This window comes from Labeo rohita, chromosome 12 (assembly GCF_022985175.1).
Source record: "Labeo rohita strain BAU-BD-2019 chromosome 12, IGBB_LRoh.1.0, whole genome shotgun sequence".
Taxonomy (NCBI): domain Eukaryota; kingdom Metazoa; phylum Chordata; class Actinopteri; order Cypriniformes; family Cyprinidae; genus Labeo; species Labeo rohita.
Window position 1 is genome coordinate 14883901 of NC_066880.1, and position 18697 is coordinate 14902597.

The 18697-nt window shown below is 36.4% G+C and overlaps 1 protein-coding gene across 3 annotated transcripts; it reads left to right on the forward strand.

The window, feature by feature from the left end:
- The first annotated feature begins 1487 nt into the window (after positions 1 to 1487).
- Positions 1488 to 17787, forward strand: fbxo11b (F-box protein 11b). Of its 3 annotated transcripts, XM_051123969.1 has the most exons (24): positions 1488 to 1777; positions 2965 to 3101; positions 3185 to 3254; positions 3703 to 3830; positions 3956 to 4037; positions 4176 to 4320; positions 4818 to 4947; positions 6048 to 6131; positions 6245 to 6377; positions 6487 to 6593; positions 7061 to 7172; positions 7545 to 7651; positions 10764 to 10901; positions 10988 to 11205; positions 11406 to 11586; positions 11706 to 11828; positions 11906 to 11991; positions 12172 to 12248; positions 12392 to 12535; positions 12808 to 12918; positions 13942 to 14049; positions 14157 to 14265; positions 14359 to 14457; positions 15968 to 17787. In XM_051123969.1, exons 4-24 carry the CDS (start codon positions 3723 to 3725, stop codon positions 16095 to 16097), a joined length of 2532 nt encoding a protein of 843 aa, XP_050979926.1. In that variant the 5' UTR covers positions 1488 to 1777; positions 2965 to 3101; positions 3185 to 3254; positions 3703 to 3722; the 3' UTR covers positions 16098 to 17787. The 3 variants fall into 3 exon arrangements, with proteins under 3 accessions (XP_050979926.1, XP_050979925.1, XP_050979923.1); XM_051123968.1 differs by lacking the exon at positions 2965 to 3101; XM_051123966.1 differs by lacking the exons at positions 2965 to 3101; positions 3185 to 3254.
- The last annotated feature ends 910 nt before the right edge of the window (positions 17788 to 18697 follow it).

Here is an 18697-nt window from a genome sequence, read left to right on the forward strand (position 1 = left end):
AGTTTTAGTTAGTGACAATGTCGCCATCTAATGGATACATTTGAAAATGTTGAAATTTTTCAATTTTATATTACTTGTTTTAAATTTTATATTACTTCAATATTTATATTACTTGTTTTCAGTTAATGCTTTAATATAATTGCGAACAGGTTTAGTTCAGATGGACCTTATTTGTGCCCTTTTAAATTTACATTTAGATTTATAAACAAAACAATATTTTATAAAGGCACTAAATACACCAGGACACCACAGTGGATTGCTAGGTCTGAAGAAAAAAGTAAAAATAGGATTAAACTAAATTAAAGAAAATTTGGAAATAATTAAATAAAATAAATATTTAAATAGATGTATCTAACAGTACCATACTGTAGTAAGTATAGTTTAAAAAAAAAATATATATATATATTATAATAAAAATATTTTGCGTAATGTTTACCACGTTTATTTATTTTTTTTACCATATAAATTGGGTCTTTAAACATTTGAAATATATACAGTAGCTGGCTTTTCTAAGATGCTGACATGGCATTAAATAAAAATATACTATACTATACTGTACTATACAGTAGCAGGCTTTTAAATTTTAGGATCTGGTCAGACTCGCATCTGAGAGTGGTAGATCATATGTGACTCTGTACCACAAAACCAGTCTTAAATAGCACGGGTATATTTGTAGCAATAGCCAAAAATACATTGTATGGGTAAAAATGGTCATGTTTTCTTTTATGCCAAAAATCATTAGGATATTAAATAAAGATCATGTTCCATGAAGATATTTTGTACATATCCTACCATAAATATATCAAACTTAATTTTTGATGAGTAATATTCTTTGCTAAGACAATTTTACAGGTGATTTTTCTCAATATTCTGATTTTTTTTTTTTTTTTTTTTTTTTTTTTGCATCCAGATTTTCAGAGTTGTATCTTCGTCAAATATTGTACTGTCCTAACAAACCATACATCAATGGAAAGTTTTCAGTTTAAAAAAAAATTGACCTATATGACTGGTTTAGTGTTCCAGGATCACATATTTTAAGGTCTACAGCAGTGAATAAAGCCAAAAAGAACAGAACATCTTCCACTGAGCTTTACGAAAGTTTTGAAAGTACTTTATTTTTAAATTGGTCAGGTTTGTAAGTACTTTCAGGTAAGTTTGTTGTCTAACCAAAATGTCTAAAACCAGCCTAAGTCTGGTCCTAGCTGGTGCTCAGCTGACCTTTTGCTACCTTGACCATGCTAGGAGACCAGTTTAGTGTCCAGAGAATAATTTTACAGGTGTATTGCCATTCATAACCCTGCTTTTCAAGGCACCAGGGCTGTTTACACTTCAAAAGCAATTTTATTCAAGGTTGGAAGCTCAATATCTAAAAGCAGTGCCACTTTTCATGTTACTCTTGCTGAATATCAGTGGTGCCCCCTTGTGCATGTTCTCCATGTCCATGCTAATGGCTCCTCCTGCTAGAGAGAGAGGGAGAGAGAGACACGGAGCTCAGCACAGGGGGGAGCTGTCCGAAAAAAAACACACCAACAACACCCCGAATAAGAAAAACTGCCCCGGGTTGGTGTCCTTTTTCGGCGTAGACGGGTGATTTGACTTGTTTCAGACCAGAGATTTGTGTAAATGCTAAGAACAACAGGATAAGGTTCGAGGGAAGCGTATTTTTTCTTGGTAAAGTCACCTCGCCAAATGAACTCCGTCAGAGCGAGCAGCAGGAGACCCAGGCGAGTGTCGAGGCCGCGCCCGGTGCAGCCGGAAAGAAACAACGCAGAAAGAGGTGAGACGGGGAGCTTTAAATGAACAACACTTCAATGTTGTACCGTGTCGTGTACGGTACTTTATCTATCCAACCCCACACGGGCACTCCTAAGCCGCACGGCCTGAATAAAAGGGATTGTGTGCAGAGCGTCGAGGCTCATATATACAGGCCAGGCCGCGCTTTGTTTGGGCTTCACAAGCCAGAACCGTAAACGGCTAGCTTTTAACACACTCATCACCTTTCCGGGTTGGCTTTAAGCCTAGAAACAAGGTGACAGGGTAAATGTTTATTTATCTTTGCTATAAGCCATCTCTCAAGCGTTGTAAGTGGAAGACAGACGTGAGAAGTGGATTTAGGCTGGAAAATCTGCGCTGCGTAGCTGCTAGTATCCAGTATGGGCTGCCATTGATACATAACACTGTTCATTTATACTAAACACTAACACAACGTGCTTACTGTACTGTATTAGTAGCTGCAACAGCATTGTGTTTAATCGGTTTTTGGTTAGTTTTGAATGCAGTAGCTGTGAAGTTAACTGTGTTTACACACTGCTAGGTAGCACGCAAGCTAATGCAAGTAGCTGCGCAGTTGAGCTCACAGCGAGCAAACGGGGTTGCATAAAGGCTCTCTTCGCTGTTTTGTTGAGGGTATGTGCCTAATGGGATGTTTATCACATGACTGGTTATTGTTGCAGGTTTGTAGGTGCTATGCACAAGGCCCTGGGTTCTGCTGGTGGAAGTGCATCTGCGATGATCAATGAGAAACCTTTGTTTCCACGTTTAGCTTGGTTACAGACCCCCCACTGATAGGCTTTCCATTGATAAAATGTTAAAGCATTAGGTTATCATGCTCTTCAAGCATTTATTAGGGCTTATTGATTCATTTTAGACTAGTAGTTGAGTAATTGAGTTTGAGTACCTTACTGTTTACATTTGATGTGACGTTGGACGTTGCAGTAACAGTCAATTTCATTCATTTCAGGAAATCTCCCTAATCAATGCATTGACATGAGAGTGTACAATATATTGTTTTTGGACATGCACTATTGTAGTGCTATGGTTTTACCTTTTTAGTTAGAGTAGTTGTGTTATTAGAAAGTAGAACAATGCATTAAACTTGTGTAATATTATGCTTTAGGTTCTTAAATCTGTTTTAGGTGAAAGGACAAGCATCTTCTACATTACTGTTTTTGTACCTCTTTCTAGGCACACAGACAGAAAAAGTGAAAAGGCTCACAGCTGATCAGATAAGGATTTAATAAGCAGGTGTTGTCTTGATGTACTCTTGTTGCCTTGCTCTCTTGTCGTCTGTAAAGTCTTTGTTACCAATGGATCAGTCAGCTGTGAGTTGCTATAAAATTCGTGACAGTTCAGAGCCAAGCTTTAGCTGCTATTCTCATCTTTCATTTTTGGATGTTGTCTCCAGGTACCAAATGTGCTGTAGGGAAGGACTGACTGTAAGGCTCTCAGGTGATCAGTACACCAGGTATTGACAGGTAGGTAGGGAACTTGCACACACAAACAGCTGAACAGGTAGGGAACTCTAAAAGACATCTGTGGCTGACTGAAGAACAGCATTTGTTGCATCTTACCTGGACCGAAATGAATCTAACTATAGCTTTCTTATCTATAAATAGCAAGACATGGAAAAGCAAGTTGTCTTGAAGCACCGAAATCAATGGAAAAACTCTGAATTGCGACGTTCTCATTAAATAATGGGTTGGAATTGTTGTCTGTGCTGGTATGCTTTTGGAGAAGGCTTCTTTCTGACTGTTTGCGAAAATGGGTTTGTTTTGTTATAGCAGGCACAGTTTGCAACGTGCACACATGGAAATCAGGCATTTGCGGTAAAACGTGGGGTCTGAGCCTGTGCTGGGCAGGTTGAGATATGTTTTGCTGAATGGATTGTTTTTTTGTTTTTTTTTCTTTGTATGCTCTCTGTAGATGAGGACATCCCTGCAGATATGGTTGCAGAAGAATCTGGTCCAGGAGCTCAAAACAGTCCATACCAACTCCGTAGAAAGTCCCTATTGCCTAAGAGAACCGTGTGCCCCACAAAAAACAGTATGGAGGTAAAGATTTTGCACTTTTGACATTCGTACTATACCTGTTTAGTTTGCACGCCTGTCCATCTGATGTCTTTTTACTCATCTAAAATGAGCAGTTTAAAAGTCAGTGTCTAATTTATGTGATGCAGGGAGCCTCCACTTCAGCCACAGAAAATTTTGGTCACAGAGCTAAACGTGCAAGAGTGTCGGGAAAATCCCAGGACTTGCCAGGTGAGTTCTGATTGTGATGTCAGTCATTGAATTGTGGTTGGGTTATTCAAAGTTTTGCTTCTTATCAAAGGGCTTTTAATTCAGTGTGCTCTCCAAGCAATTTGGTTTAGATTTCATCTCCTGTTGTCTTTGTTTCAGCTGCTCCTGCGGAGCAGTATCTCCAAGAGAAGCTTCCGGATGAAGTCGTTCTAAAGATCTTCTCCTACCTGCTTGAGCAGGATCTGTGCCAGGCTGCCTGCGTATGCAAGCGATTCAGTGAGCTTGCAAATGACCCCATTCTCTGGTGAGAGTTTTTACATACTGACAATAGATTGATTTGCAGAAGCGCATTAATCTCTTTATTGTGGGAGTATGAAGGAGAATTTTAAGGGCAATGTCATGGTGTAAGTGGGTTACTAATAATTTAAAGGGTTAGTTCTGACCTGTTATTGTATCGACCCTCATGACGTTGCAAACCCGTAAGACCTTCGTTCATCTTCGGAACACAAACTAAGATATTTCTGATGAAATCTAAGAGCTTTCTGACCTTTCATAGACATCAACGCATCTACCACGTTCAAGGCCCAGAAACGTAGTAAGGGCCTTGTTAAAATAGTCCATGTGACATTGGTTCACCGTAATTTTACAAAGCTACGAGTATTTTTTTGTGCCTAAAGAAAACAAAAAAACGACTTTATTCAACAGTTTCTTCTCTTCCTTGTCAGTCTTCGTATCATGTGTATTATGTTACAGATTTAAGTTTATACTAGTGATTGTTTTGTCTGATTGTGTGATTTATAGGAAGAGACTATACATGGAGGTGTTTGAGTACACACGGCCCATGATGCATCCAGAGCCTGGGAAGTTCTACCAGATTAACCCGGAAGAGTATGAGCAACCAAACCCATGGAAAGAGAGCTTTCAGCAGTTGGTATGTTGTCCTTGATAAGTCAGTTTGTTAAAAACAATCTATCTTCTCACATCAGGATGGATGTGAATCCATAGATGATTTTTCCAGTGTAGTTTGTCAGAGTAATAATGCAGTTCACTGCTCGAAAGGTCATGAATGTTAAAGGAGAAGTCCACTTCCAAAACAAAGATTCACATATAATGTGCTCACCCCCTTGTCATCCAAGATGTTCATGTCTTTCTTTCTTCAGTCGTAAAAAAAATTATGTTTTTTGAGGAAAACATTTCAGGATTTTTCTCTATATAATGGACTGCTATGGTGCCCCGATTTTGAACTTCCTAAATGCAGCTTTAAACAATCCCAGTTGAGGGTCATAATGATCGGTTATTAAAAAAATAATACAATTTATATGCCTTTTAGTGTCAAACCCTCATCTTGTTTTACTCTGCCTGGCCTGTTTTTTTTTTTTTTTCAGTTTATGACAGTTAGGGTTTGTCAAAACTCCCATCTCATGTTCTCCCTCCACCTTAAAATCATCCTATATCGCTGTTTTACCTTTTTTGTTAAGGGTGTTTGATCTTCTTTGCAAAAACTGGGTCGGTACTTCTGCAGCGATGCAGGATGATTTTGAAATTATTTTTGAAGTTGAGGGAGAAAATACGATTGCAGTTTTTCGACATACCCTAACTGTCTTAAGCCAGAATACACAGAATTCAACAAGAACAAGGCAAGACGAGCGTTTGAGAATAAAAAGTATTTAAATTTTACTTTTTTAATGAAAATAACCGATCATTTCGCTAGATAAGACCCATCTTCCTCGGCTGGGATCGAACCGCATTTGGGATCCGTTTGAAGCCGCATTTTAACTGCATTTTGGAAGTTCAAAATTAGGGCACCATATCAGTCCATTATATGGAGAAAAATCGTGAAATGTTTTCCTCAAAAAACATAATTTCTTTACGACTGAAGAAAGAAAGACATGAACATCTGAGATGAGTACATTATCTGTAAATCCTTATTTTGGAAGTGGACTACTTTATCTGTCAAAAATGGTTCATACAGGTGCTAAAATGTGAATAAGCTTTTATAAAGTTTTTGCTTTTGTTTTTCTTTTTCCACAGTATAAAGGAGCACATGTAAAGCCTGGTTTTGCAGAACACTTTTATAGTAATCCAGCCAGATACAAAGGCAGAGAGAATATGCTGGTATGGGTCTTTGGCTTCAGCAGCTTCATTTTCGTGAAATAAAGGTTCTTCATTAAATGCACTAAGAAATTTTCAGCTTCATTGTAATTGCTGTGTTTTTTCCTGATTTGCAGTATTATGACACCATTGAGGATGCATTGGGAGGGGTGCAGGAGGCCCATTTTGATGGCCTGATATTTGTGCATTCTGGCATTTACACAGATGAGTGGATCTACATTGAATCCCCCATCACAATGATTGGCGCAGGTGAAACAGATGACATTGTTATTGTTACCTATGTTTTGTAAATCTTCAAACTTTTAACCTTACATCCTTAGACAAAAGTCACTTAAACTCCTGTTTTCTTTCCTTTCAGCCTCAGGGAAGGTAGCTGACAAGGTTGTCATTGAAAACACTAGAGATTCAACGTTTGTGTTTATGGAGGGATCTGAAGATGCATATGTGGGCTACATGACCATCAGGGTGAGTCCAACAGCTTTTCCAACTTTGGCACACAGTGCATTATCTTACTAAAGGAATAGTTCACGCAAAAATGAAAATTCCGTCATTAATTACTTTTATGCCGTTCCAAACCCGTGAGACCTTCGGTCATTTTCAGAACACAAATTAAGGTATTTTTAATGAAATCCAAGAGCTTTTTGACCCTGCATAGACAGCAACGGTACCACCACGTTCAAGGCCCAGAAAGGTTTAAAGGACGTTAATAAAATATGACATCAGTGCTTCAACCTTAATTTTATTTTCCGAAAATGAATAAAGGTCTTACAGTTTTAGAACTCTAAGGTTAAGTTATGACAGTTTTCATTTTTGGGTGAACTAACCCTTTAAACTCGTTGCATTTGTGAATCATTGCATGATGTCATCCAAGATTCTTTTTTTGCAGCAAATCATGTTTTTGAGTGCATGTAATATTGCTATTTTACCCACAGTTCAACCCTGATGATAAGTCAGCACAGCACCATAATGCTCACCACTGTTTGGAGATCACGGTTAACTGCAGCCCCAACATCGACCACTGCGTTATCCGCAGTACCTGCACAGGTACGTTTCATTCTTTTTAGACAACCATCTGCTTCTAGCTTAATATACTACAATTTAAAGTTTGTATGATTTTTTAAAAATGTTTTTAGCTGACATTTCTTATGCTCACAAAGGCTGCTGTTTTTAATCAAAAATACAGTAATTTGTCAGTTATTACTTTGATCTTCAGTGACACATGATTCTTCAGAAGTTATTCTAATATGCTAATTGGGTATAATCAGATAATGACAGTCCATTCAAAGTATATTTAATAGTATGTGTGAGGACTGAATGCATGACCTTGGTGTTGTTAGCGCTATTTTATTCGCTGAAATACAGTAATTGTTATTAGGTGGTATTGAGATGGGAGTCTCTCTCTGTCTTTCTGTGCAGTGGGATCAGCGGTGTGTGTAAGTGGTCAGGGTGCCGGACCTACCATCAAACACTGCAACATCAGCGATTGTGAAAATGTTGGACTCTACATCACTGATCATGCACAGGTAGATTTTATGCTGCTGGGTTTTCTTAATGCAGATGTTTTCCATACAGTTGAATCATATTGATCTTTCAAATCTAGCACTAAATGGGAGAAAAAAACACATCAAAAGCTTCTTCATATGACTTTTTGCTCTGTGTTTTAAGTCGTCATGATACATTCTTGGATTATTCCATTGATCTGTATTTAATAGTGTCTAAAATACAAAGATTAGCTTATTATTATTATTATTGTTATTATTATTATTATTATTAATATCTGATTTATCTCAGTGTTGAAACTCTGATTTTTTTTTTTTTGACTCCATAAATTGTAAATTAAATAGTTGCAAACAAGACTATTGTGTGCTAATATTATTGTTTATAATAAAATACACACATGTATGTATATGTGACCCTGGACCACAAAATCAGTTATAAGTCGCATGGGTATACAGTAGTCAACATTTGAAGTTGATCAAAAAAGTTAATCAAACTTGTCCCAAGACAAGAAGGGGTATTGTTTTGGTTTTAGGACAACTTTGATGAAAGGTTTTGTTCCACTTCAAATGTTGACTACTATATGTGATGCAATCTGGGAAAACCCAACACATGGTGAAATTTGACCTTTTTTAGTTTTTGATACCACATGAAAGCTGGGTTCAAGCCCTTTCCAAAACTGTTTTTATTTATAGCTTGAACCGAACCAAAGTTATGGCTATCTTAATGTGGCTGATAGCGATGATTTTCAGGAATGGATTTCTGAGAAAAACTGCTTTAAAGTGAGATGGCTTTCACTTTACGGGTTTAACAAGAGCTGTTTGTCAAGTTAGGAGCGCTATACTGCATCATTACACAAACAGACTAACGTCTGTTTTCTGTTGTTTATCATGTGCATAGTCTCCAAACTTTTGATCACCCATTTTATATTTAGATAGCACGAATAATGCAGCCTACCTTGTAGTAAAAGCGAGCGCAGTGCAACTGTTTGCGCACTGTGCATAAAACAGACCATCGGACTCCTCCTCTTTAGTAACTTCATCATCCGATCGTTCATCTCTGGATGTGAAATAGTCCGTTATAACAACGTTTAGGGTACTGGCAACCAAGATTGAGCAGATTGAGACAAGTAAGATCGGTTAAGTGAGAAGCTGCAGTACTTTAGACGGCGTTGTTGCGCTCCGCCATCTCACTATATTAAATAAATAAATAAATAAAAAACTTGCCATTGCACATGCCATAGTTTAGACCGGACTTGTGAAGAATGAGAATTGATACGCCTTTACTAAATATGTTATGTGGTTTATTTTGAAAAGTTAACTGTTTTTGTGGTGTTAAGGGGAAGCACCTCAGCAGCACGTTCTTAACATAAAAGAAAGAGACAGTAATTTCTGCTTGCTGCAATAAATGGATATTTTTCTGCACTAAACAAGTGAGTTTCACCGAGACATTTTCAGAGATGATAGACAAGATGTTATAGAATGATAATTTAGTGAAAACCTAATTTTGACAAAGAAAATGACATTCAACCTGTTTTTTGAATTTCCTGAAAACATCTTAGTGCCATCCGACGGATTTTCCCAGATCGCATCACATATTTGTAGCAATAGCCAACAATACATTGTATGGGTCAAAATTATCGATTTTTATGCCAAAAAATCATTAGGATTTTAAGTACAGATCATGTTCCATAAAGAGATTTTGTTAATTTCCTACCTCATCATTGCTAAGAGCTACATTTTAAACTTTTAAGCTACAACTTTAAAGGTGATTTTCTCAGTATTTAGATTCAAATTTTTAAATAATTGTATCTCGGCCAAATATTGTCCTATCCTAACAAACCATAAATCAATGGAAGACTCATTTATTCAGCTTTTAGATGTATAAGTCTCAGTGTATGTGTGTGTGTATATGTGTATATATATATATAATTAGTGGTGTCAAAATTGGCGCGTTAATGCAGGCAATTAAAGTTTTCATTTAACGCTTTAAAAAAATTTAACCCAATTAACACAGGGGCAGGGCTGGGTTTAGCCACCCCACCCACAACCACTAAAGAATTGCGTTTATTTAGGCGCGGAACGTAATAACAAGCACATCAGTGAAGAGACTTTTCAGACGCACGCTTTAACATCACCTCAGCATCAGAGATGTTGTCTGGTCATATGTCAGTAAAAATAAATCTTCCTGTCCTGTCAGCTGTTATACTGTGCTCGTAGCGCATGCTCTTCAAGTGCACGCACAAATATGCCTGCGCGCGCTGTATTAGGCTATAGCCCTATCATATTCAAACCCAAATGAAACTACGAGTATGTAGTTAGTCGTAGATATGTCGTCAGTTAAGTCATGAAGTTACAAAAAAGGCGACTAAAGCGTTCATTATTTAAGAGTCACATTTAAAGCAGTGTCGCTTCACATTCAGCAGCTAAAATACCTTAATAACCAGCTGCTGTGATATCTATTAATCAAAGAACAACATTAAAAAAGAGGAGATCAGTAACTTTTGTAGTTTTAAGCTTTCTTGTAATTAATTTAGGTTTTAGTGTATTATAATTTTTTTTATTAAATTTGGCTATGTTTTCTTGCTGAAGGGTACAGGTAGATGTATGACAGTTATTATAATGGATTTATGTGAAGATTGTTTTAAGTTCACTTAAATTACAAGTCTAATAAATGTTCAATTGAAAGCTCTCAATTATACTGTAGTGTTGAATGGCTATATGGGTATATATAATGGTTAAATATTAGGAAAAAATTCATGGAGACATCAGTTGCTATGACTGATACTTGCCTTCAGTCATAAAAAAAGATGGCATCAAACAAATATCAAAAATATACATTTTGCTTCTACATTTAAATTGAAGATTGAATGTCAAATTATTGCCATATAAAAGTATAATTAAAAATTGTAATGTTAGGTTGAATTAATTGATTAATCGCAATTCATTTCAGGATATATATATATATATATATATATATATATATATATATATATATATATATATATATATATATATATATATATATTATATTATGTATGTGTGTGTGTGTGTGTGTGTTGTTTTTTTAAGATAAAAGATTCAAAAGCTTGAAAAAACATCTTGCTGAAGTATTTACCTGTGAACTGTTTCGTTACAGGGTATTTATGAAGATAATGAAATCTCAAATAATGCGCTTGCGGGTATCTGGGTAAAAAACCATGGCAATCCTATCATCAGACGTAATCATATCCACCATGGCAGAGACGTAGGAGTGTTTACCTTTGACCATGGCATGGTAATTACACCTAATATTTGTTCAATCAGAGAATGTATCTGTTATAGCCAGTGAGCTGATTTCTGTCTCTTTGTCTCCCTCTGCAGGGATACTTTGAGAGCTGTAATATCCATAGGAACAGAATTGCAGGATTTGAGGTGAAAGCATACGCAAACCCAACCGTAGTACGCTGTGAGATCCACCACGGCCAAACGGGGGGCATCTACGTACATGAGAAAGGCCGAGGCCAGTTCATAGAAAACAAAATCTATGCTAATAACTTTGCTGGTGTGTGGATCACCTCTAACAGTGACCCAACTATAAGGTCAGTCTCCATTGTCCTCACTGTGGAAATTAAGTTAGCAGGGTCATATTGCTATAAATCAATATTGTTATTTTTAGGCTTAAAAATAACTATTTACTCTTTTCTTCATTTTGGATATCGATTAGCTCATTAAACACTGGGAATGAATTGTTCTGTCTTGTTGATTATCTATAAAAATATACCGTCTGCTCTTAAACTAGGGGAAATGCCATCTTCAATGGAAACCAAGGAGGCGTTTACATATTTGGTGATGGGAGGGGCCTCATTGAGGGAAATGATATTTATGGAAATGCCCTGGCTGGCATTCAGATCAGAACGAACAGCTGCCCTATAGTAAGGCACAACAAGATCCATGACGGGCAGCATGGAGGAATCTATGTGGTGAGCATGAACATGAACTGACTGTAATACATTACAAGCTGCTGACAGAACAAATAAGTACGCACAGTATGCACTGGTCATAGAGTAACTCTCTGTGTTCTGTTTGTTTCTATTTGTAGCATGAAAAGGGCCAGGGTGTAATAGAGGAAAATGAGGTGTACAGCAATACTCTAGCCGGAGTGTGGGTGACCACAGGAAGCACGCCAGTACTCAGGAGGAACAGGATACACAGCGGAAAACAGGTTTGGAACTTCAAAATTTGGTTCCATATGATCTAGCCTTCATTCTGTACTTCTAATATTGTTTTTTCTCCAAAAAGGTTGGAGTGTATTTTTATGACAATGGACATGGAGTACTGGAAGATAATGATATCTACAATCACATGTACTCTGGAGTCCAGATCAGGTAGGATGTAATTGAATTTCAGCTTCTTCAGGAAGTATCAGGAGTACAAATTGGTTTTCAAAAGCCTTGGTAGTTTAAAAAAAAAAAAAAAGCGTACTGCGTTTTTATGCTGGATTTATTTTGTTGGATTCATTGTACAGGATTGATGTTTTTTTCTCTTTGTGTTTTTTTTAAACAAAGAACTGGAAGCAATCCAAAAATCAGAAGAAACAAAATTTGGGGTGGGCAAAATGGAGGTATCCTAGTTTACAATTCTGGTAAGTTCTTCATCCACTTTCTCTCTGTCTTTTAAATCCTTATGAAGCTTGTTAATGAGTAAGTTTAGGTTTTTTTTGTTTTAGACGAAAGGTTTCTGTTTTCTTGTGTTCGTGTTTAACATCATTTGGTGGTCTATTCTTAGGTTTGGGTTTCATCGAGGACAATGAGATCTTTGATAATGCCATGGCGGGGGTGTGGATTAAGACGGACAGCAACCCCACGCTGCGCAGGAATAAAATCCATGATGGACGGGATGGTGGTATTTGCATATTCAACGGCGGGAGGGGTAAGATTGGATTGGAAATTTTTTTACTGCTTATAGGCACAGTGCGGGAAATGCTATGGGTGACTTAAAGTAGAAAAACAAAAACAGAACAGACTAGACATGGATCAACGGTTGTCTTAAACTAAATCACTCAATTAGTGGTTAATCCACCAGTGACAACCCTTGTGGTTCAAAACTAAGCTTAATCTGAGTCAACAAGCTGGTGAAATAATATAATGGATGTACCATGTCTACATGGATACTAATAGCAGTATCTTCATATGCATGTTCAGGGTTGTTGGAAGAGAACGATATCTTCAGGAATGCACAGGCTGGTGTTCTCATCAGCACAAACAGCCACCCGGTGCTGCGGAAGAACCGGATATTTGATGGCTTTGCTGCAGGTCAGTAAAAGTTTTAGGTCAGAAGTGCGTACATGCTGCCACTGTGGTGGCTTTTAAGGAGTAGTTCTGCTGAAAATGAACAAATTTTGATCAATTTAACATTACATAATTTGCTCATCAGCACAATAATCACAAATAATCCACACGACTCCAGTCAGTTAATGTCCTGTGAAGTGAGAAGGTGTGTATCTTTAATACGTTTCAACTTTAAACTGTTGCTTTTATCCAAAATACAGTTGAGGTCAAAAGTATACAACCCCCAAATTCAGAATCATTAAAAATGTTAATTATTTTTATCAAAATAAGAGGGATCATACAATATGCATGTTACTGTTTATTTAGTGCATACCTGAAGAAGATATTTGAGGGTTTGAGGGGGTGAAAACTTTTCGAATTAAAAAATCGGTGTAAATTTGACTTTCTTTGTCTTTTGGTAAACATCTTCTGTAGCCTCTAAAGTACTAAAAGAAAAAATATGATATTTAGGCAAAAATTTACACATCTCCATTCTGTTCAAAAGTTTTCACCCCCTGGCTCTTAATGCATGGTTTTTCCTTCTGGAGCATCTTGTGGACTATATGTAAACATCTTGTATGTGATCTTATGTTATCTTATTCAGGTCAGTACTAAATAAACAATAACGTGCATTTTGTATGATTCCTCTTATTTTGGTAAAATAATAAACATTTTTAATGATTAACTTTTGACCTCAACTGTACCTGTCCATAATCCACAAAAATGTTTCATCCAGTGACGCATTCCAGGATCTGTTGGAGAGAAAGTAATGTAATGTTAAATTTCTCAAAACCTGTTCTGATGAAGAAACAAACTCATCTATATTTTGGATGGCCTGAGGGCAAGTAGATTTTCAGCACATTGTTATTTTTGGGTAAACAACTATTTTCTATGTATTGGTTCTTTTGTCGTTTTAATGGCAAAATAAAAATGTATGTGTCATCGTGATTGTGTAGTCGTTTTTCTATTCAGTTGTCTGAGTAACGCTGTCTCTCATCCTCGCTTTAGGCATTGAAATCACAAACCATGCCACAGCGACTCTGGAAGGCAATCAGATATTCAACAATAGATTTGGAGGCTTATTTCTAGCCTCTGGTGTCAATGTTACAATGAAAGGTAAACATTATTATTGAAACCTATAGCTGAGTATCTTTCTCACTTCTTCTCAATTAATATATTTAATAGTATGTGTTAATATAAATGTTTTTTTTGTAACTTTGTAGATAACAAAATCATGAACAATCAGGATGCCATAGAAAAGGCGGTGAGCAGAGGTCAGTGCCTGTACAAGATTTCCAGTTACACCAGCTACCCCATGCACGATTTCTACAGGTAATTAGAAGGCAGGCAACTTGAAGCCGTCTGCTTTGAAAACCAACAGAATTGGTTGTAGTATTTCACCTTTTTTCCATTCTCTTGTATTAGGTGTCACACCTGTAACACAACAGACCGGAATGCAATTTGTGTGAATTGTATTAAGAAGTGCCACCAAGGGCATGATGTGGAATTTATACGGCATGATAGGTCAGTGCAATGTATACACACAACTTTTTAAAAGTTTGGGGTTGGTAAGATGTTTTTTTTTTTTTTTTTTTTGGAAGCAACCATTACCTCAGTTATCAGTGTCACATAGAAGTCATTCTAATATGCTGATTTGTTGCCTAAGAATTTTTTTTAAATCAAAATCATTCTCACAATTCCAACTTTTTTTCTTGCAGTTGCAAGTTTATATCTTGTAATTCTGACTTTTTTTCCCCAGAAATACATGATAAACTCACAATTGTGAGAATAGTGGGATATAAACTCGCAATTGTGAGAAATAAAGTCAGAATTGCAAGATAAAAACTATTCTGATATAAACTCACAATTCTGGCTTTTTTTCTTGCAATTTTGACTTTTTTGCAAATGCAAATTTGTATCTCACAATTTTGACTTTTTTTCCTGCAGTTCTTTTTTTCTCACAATTGTGCAATTCTGGCTTTTTTGTCGCAGTTCTGACTTTTTTCTTGCATTTCTGACTTTTTCTCGCAAAATTTGTATCTCACAATTCTGACATTCTTTTTTTCATGCAATTCTGACTTGCATTTTTTTTTTTTTTTTTTTTTTTTTTTTTTTTTTTTTCTCATACTTCTGGCTTTTTTTTTTCTCGCAATTCTGACTTTTTCTCACAATTCTGACATTTTTCTCGGAATTACAAGTTATAAAGTCAAATTCCAAGGTGGGAAAAGACTTTATATCAGTTATATCACAATTAATAACACAATTGTGTGTTAAAGTCAGAATTGCAAGATTAAAATTCACAATTCTGAGAAAAATAGGAATTGTGAGTTTATATCTCACAATTCTGAGTTTATTTCTCAAAATTGTGACCATTTCTCACAACTTTGAGTTTAAATCACACAATACTGATTTTTATAGCTCACACCTGCAAGTTTATATAAAAAAAAAAGTCAGAACTGCAAGTTTGTCTTGCAGTTCTAATTTCATTTCTTAGAATTGCGAATTTTGAGGAACAAAGTCAGTTTTGGGATAAAAAGTGTTTTGTTTTTTTTTTTTTTTTTTTTTCTTTCTTTCTTTATTCAGTGCCAGAAATGGGCTTCTGTAGGAAACTCATTTCCATGAGACAAAAAGTTAATTATGACTTATCTTGTAATTCTGTTTTTTTTTTATTGCATTTCCATCTCATAATTATGTTTCTTGTATCCACCACAGAATAAAAATAAACAGTTGCACTTTCTCACATTTCTGACTTTTTTTTGTCAGAATTGTGAGAAAAGAAAACATTGAGAGAAAAAGTCACAATTGCTTTTTTTAATGGGAAACCATTTATTTATTTATAGCAGACACAAGATTCCTTAGATAATGGTTGTGCTGCTGAATATTTTTGCAGAACCGATTAATTTTCAAGAAAAAGTTACAGTTCACAAGAATAGCTGTAGTTCCAGGTGAATTGCAGAATGATTTTTTTTCTGTAAGATTTAGTGGATGCATAGATTAATCTGCTCTAATCCCTTCTGTAATCTGTCCTATCCAGGTTTTTTTGTGACTGTGGCGCGGGCACATTGTCCAATCCTTGCACATTGGCTGGAGAGCCGACCCATGACACGGACACTCTGTATGACTCTGCACCTCCCATAGAATCCAACACATTACAGCACAACTGAGATCAAGCTCAACCTCCATCACAGCACCCTGGCCTTTATCTTACCTGCCTACAAATCCAGAGCGCCTGCCATTTCTGGGCCAGAGAGACCTGGTGTGCGAAGTGTGTGTGGATAACTAAAACTGTCAGACTTTGAATTAATCATTTTAAGAGAAACTATCTTTGGAAAGGTGAAACACAGAACTCCGAAGCCGTGTAAAGCTGGTGCAGACTCTCTTGTATATTGCTAACTGAGAAGATGTTTGGATGCAAGGAGTTCTCTTCACTTCTAGTTGGGAGCGTGACGGATGATTCAGAGGAGTGAAATATTGTGAAGCAATATGTTGACTCAGGATTCTGGAGATTAAGGAGGCGGGCGCCACAGTGGTGTTGAGTTTGGGAGGGGAGTAGACTTTCTTTGGTCCTTCCAATCGCAAAATCCGACACCGCGCGCCCTGTGCAACTTCAGTGCTACGTGGAGATTCAAGACGAGTTCTGCTGCAGTTTTTGTACAGATCAGACCGCGACCCCGAGCCACAAGGAGCTACAGATTGCGGTTTCTCGGATTAGAGGCAGAGCCATAGCATTATGGCTTCCGGCGACTGTTTTTTGACAGCAGATGTGCTGAAATATATGTATGATATAAAAATTAACAAAAGAAAAAAAAAACAATGTGATTAGCACTTGCTTTTTTTTAATATGTTAATATGTGTTTCTGATCTACAAATATGATTTTAATGCTTTCTCATGTAGTTTTGTATTTTCAGGCAAAAAAAAAAAAATCTTACTGTATTTGAATGTCTTTTATTTTATTATATATTATTATTATTATTGTTATTAATATTTTTGTTAGCACACATTAGGCTTGCTGTAATCATACTCGTGTCTCAGCATATAAGTTCTTTCTGTGAAAGAGGAATAACAAAGAAAAGATCAGAAAACTAACACTAAATTGTCCTCCAGCATTTTTTAATTTTTTTTTTTTTTTTTTTTTAATGAGGTGACTTTTAAGTTTATGTGAGCGATTGAAGTGTGGAACTTACGGTTGTGCAGGTACAGAAATGTTTGCATCACCTTTGTTGCTGCCATAATTAGAAAAAGGGTTATTTTTGCCTGTTTTATTTATCTTCTCCTTCTCAAGTTCCCTTTCAAAATATTTGGAGCTTTAATCTCCAAGCGGTTTGAAGTGTTAACCAAGGGCCCAAAGAATTCTGAAACATGTTTGTTAATCTTAGAATGTAAAGCAAAGATTTCTATTAAAACAATCCCAGAGCATTTTCATTCAGTTAATTTTGTCCACACGGTCATAGCATCCTAAAAAAATGCCTCTTGACTTTTAAAAGCATTTTTATTGCATTCTTTTGGGCCCATGGCCTGACTTGTGCCTGTTTTAAGTACGATAGCATTTTTGAAAAGCTTTGCTGGAGTTGGTTATATCGGAGGCCTCTGGCCTCTTCGAAGCTGAGACAAGTATCTCTACAGCCCCATTGTCTTTTTTGCCCCTCAAACTCCATCTATGTGTAATGTGGTGACTGTGGCTTCTCATGCAGCCTGAATTTTATGCATGTGTACCATAACATCTAGACTTAATATATTGTGAAGTCTTCAATAACCATTATGTAGATGCTAGTATGAATTTAAAAAGGGTTTAATTTCCTAGAAAAGAACAGAAACTGGTCATTTTTAAGAAAATAAACTTTATTAGATCAACACTGGTTGTGCTTGATTTTGTCCTGACGATACCTTTGACAGGAAGTTTGCTGTTTTAATCGCCTGCTTTATATGTTGCACTACTTTCCGATAAAACCGTAGGCTGAAAACCCCTAACATCTGTCACTACGCTTGAACAGTACAGTATACTGCCTTCAAGAGCTTGTTCAACATGATTCGATTACAGTTATTATAAGACAAAGCCACCCTGATTGCAGGTGTCGCCTTCCTGTAATAACTTGATGCAGATACTCGACTTGTTCAAATAACGTAAGGTCCTCGAAGCGGCGCCTTGCGCCGTAGGAGACATTTACAACGGTGTGCTTTATCTATTCTGATAAGAATAAGTTGTTATTGACTGAATTCATGAACCCTTCGCTTTCATACAATTCCTGGGTAAATATGCGCCATCTATAGGCAAACAGCCTGAACAAACCTTTCAGATTCGGAAATCTCCTCAACCGAATTGATTTTTAGATATTTTGTGGCATGTTGACACACTCAGGTTTGGAGTATTTTAGTTTTGTTCTTTATTCTGCGTGGTTTTGTTTTAGATGAGATAATAGATCATCCTTAACTCTTCGAAAGGACAATAATCTATGTTCAAAGGTTCTCTTTGGCCTGTTTTTTAGATTATAGGCTTCTCAACTCGCTTTTGAGATTGTATTCATTACATGCAAAAAGTCTGTTACATGCAAGGATAGAGTTTTGAGAGAGTACTAAAAGTATTTCACAATTTAGTTTGGGTCATTGTCTACTACTGTTGTGTGCTACTATCCATACATACAAAAATTGTGATTACATTTATCAGAGAAGGAAAAACAAATAATACAAAGCATTTCAGACACATGACAGGTATGTAGTTCCAACTTTTAAGGCCAAATAAATGGAAGTGTGTAGTGTTTACACATA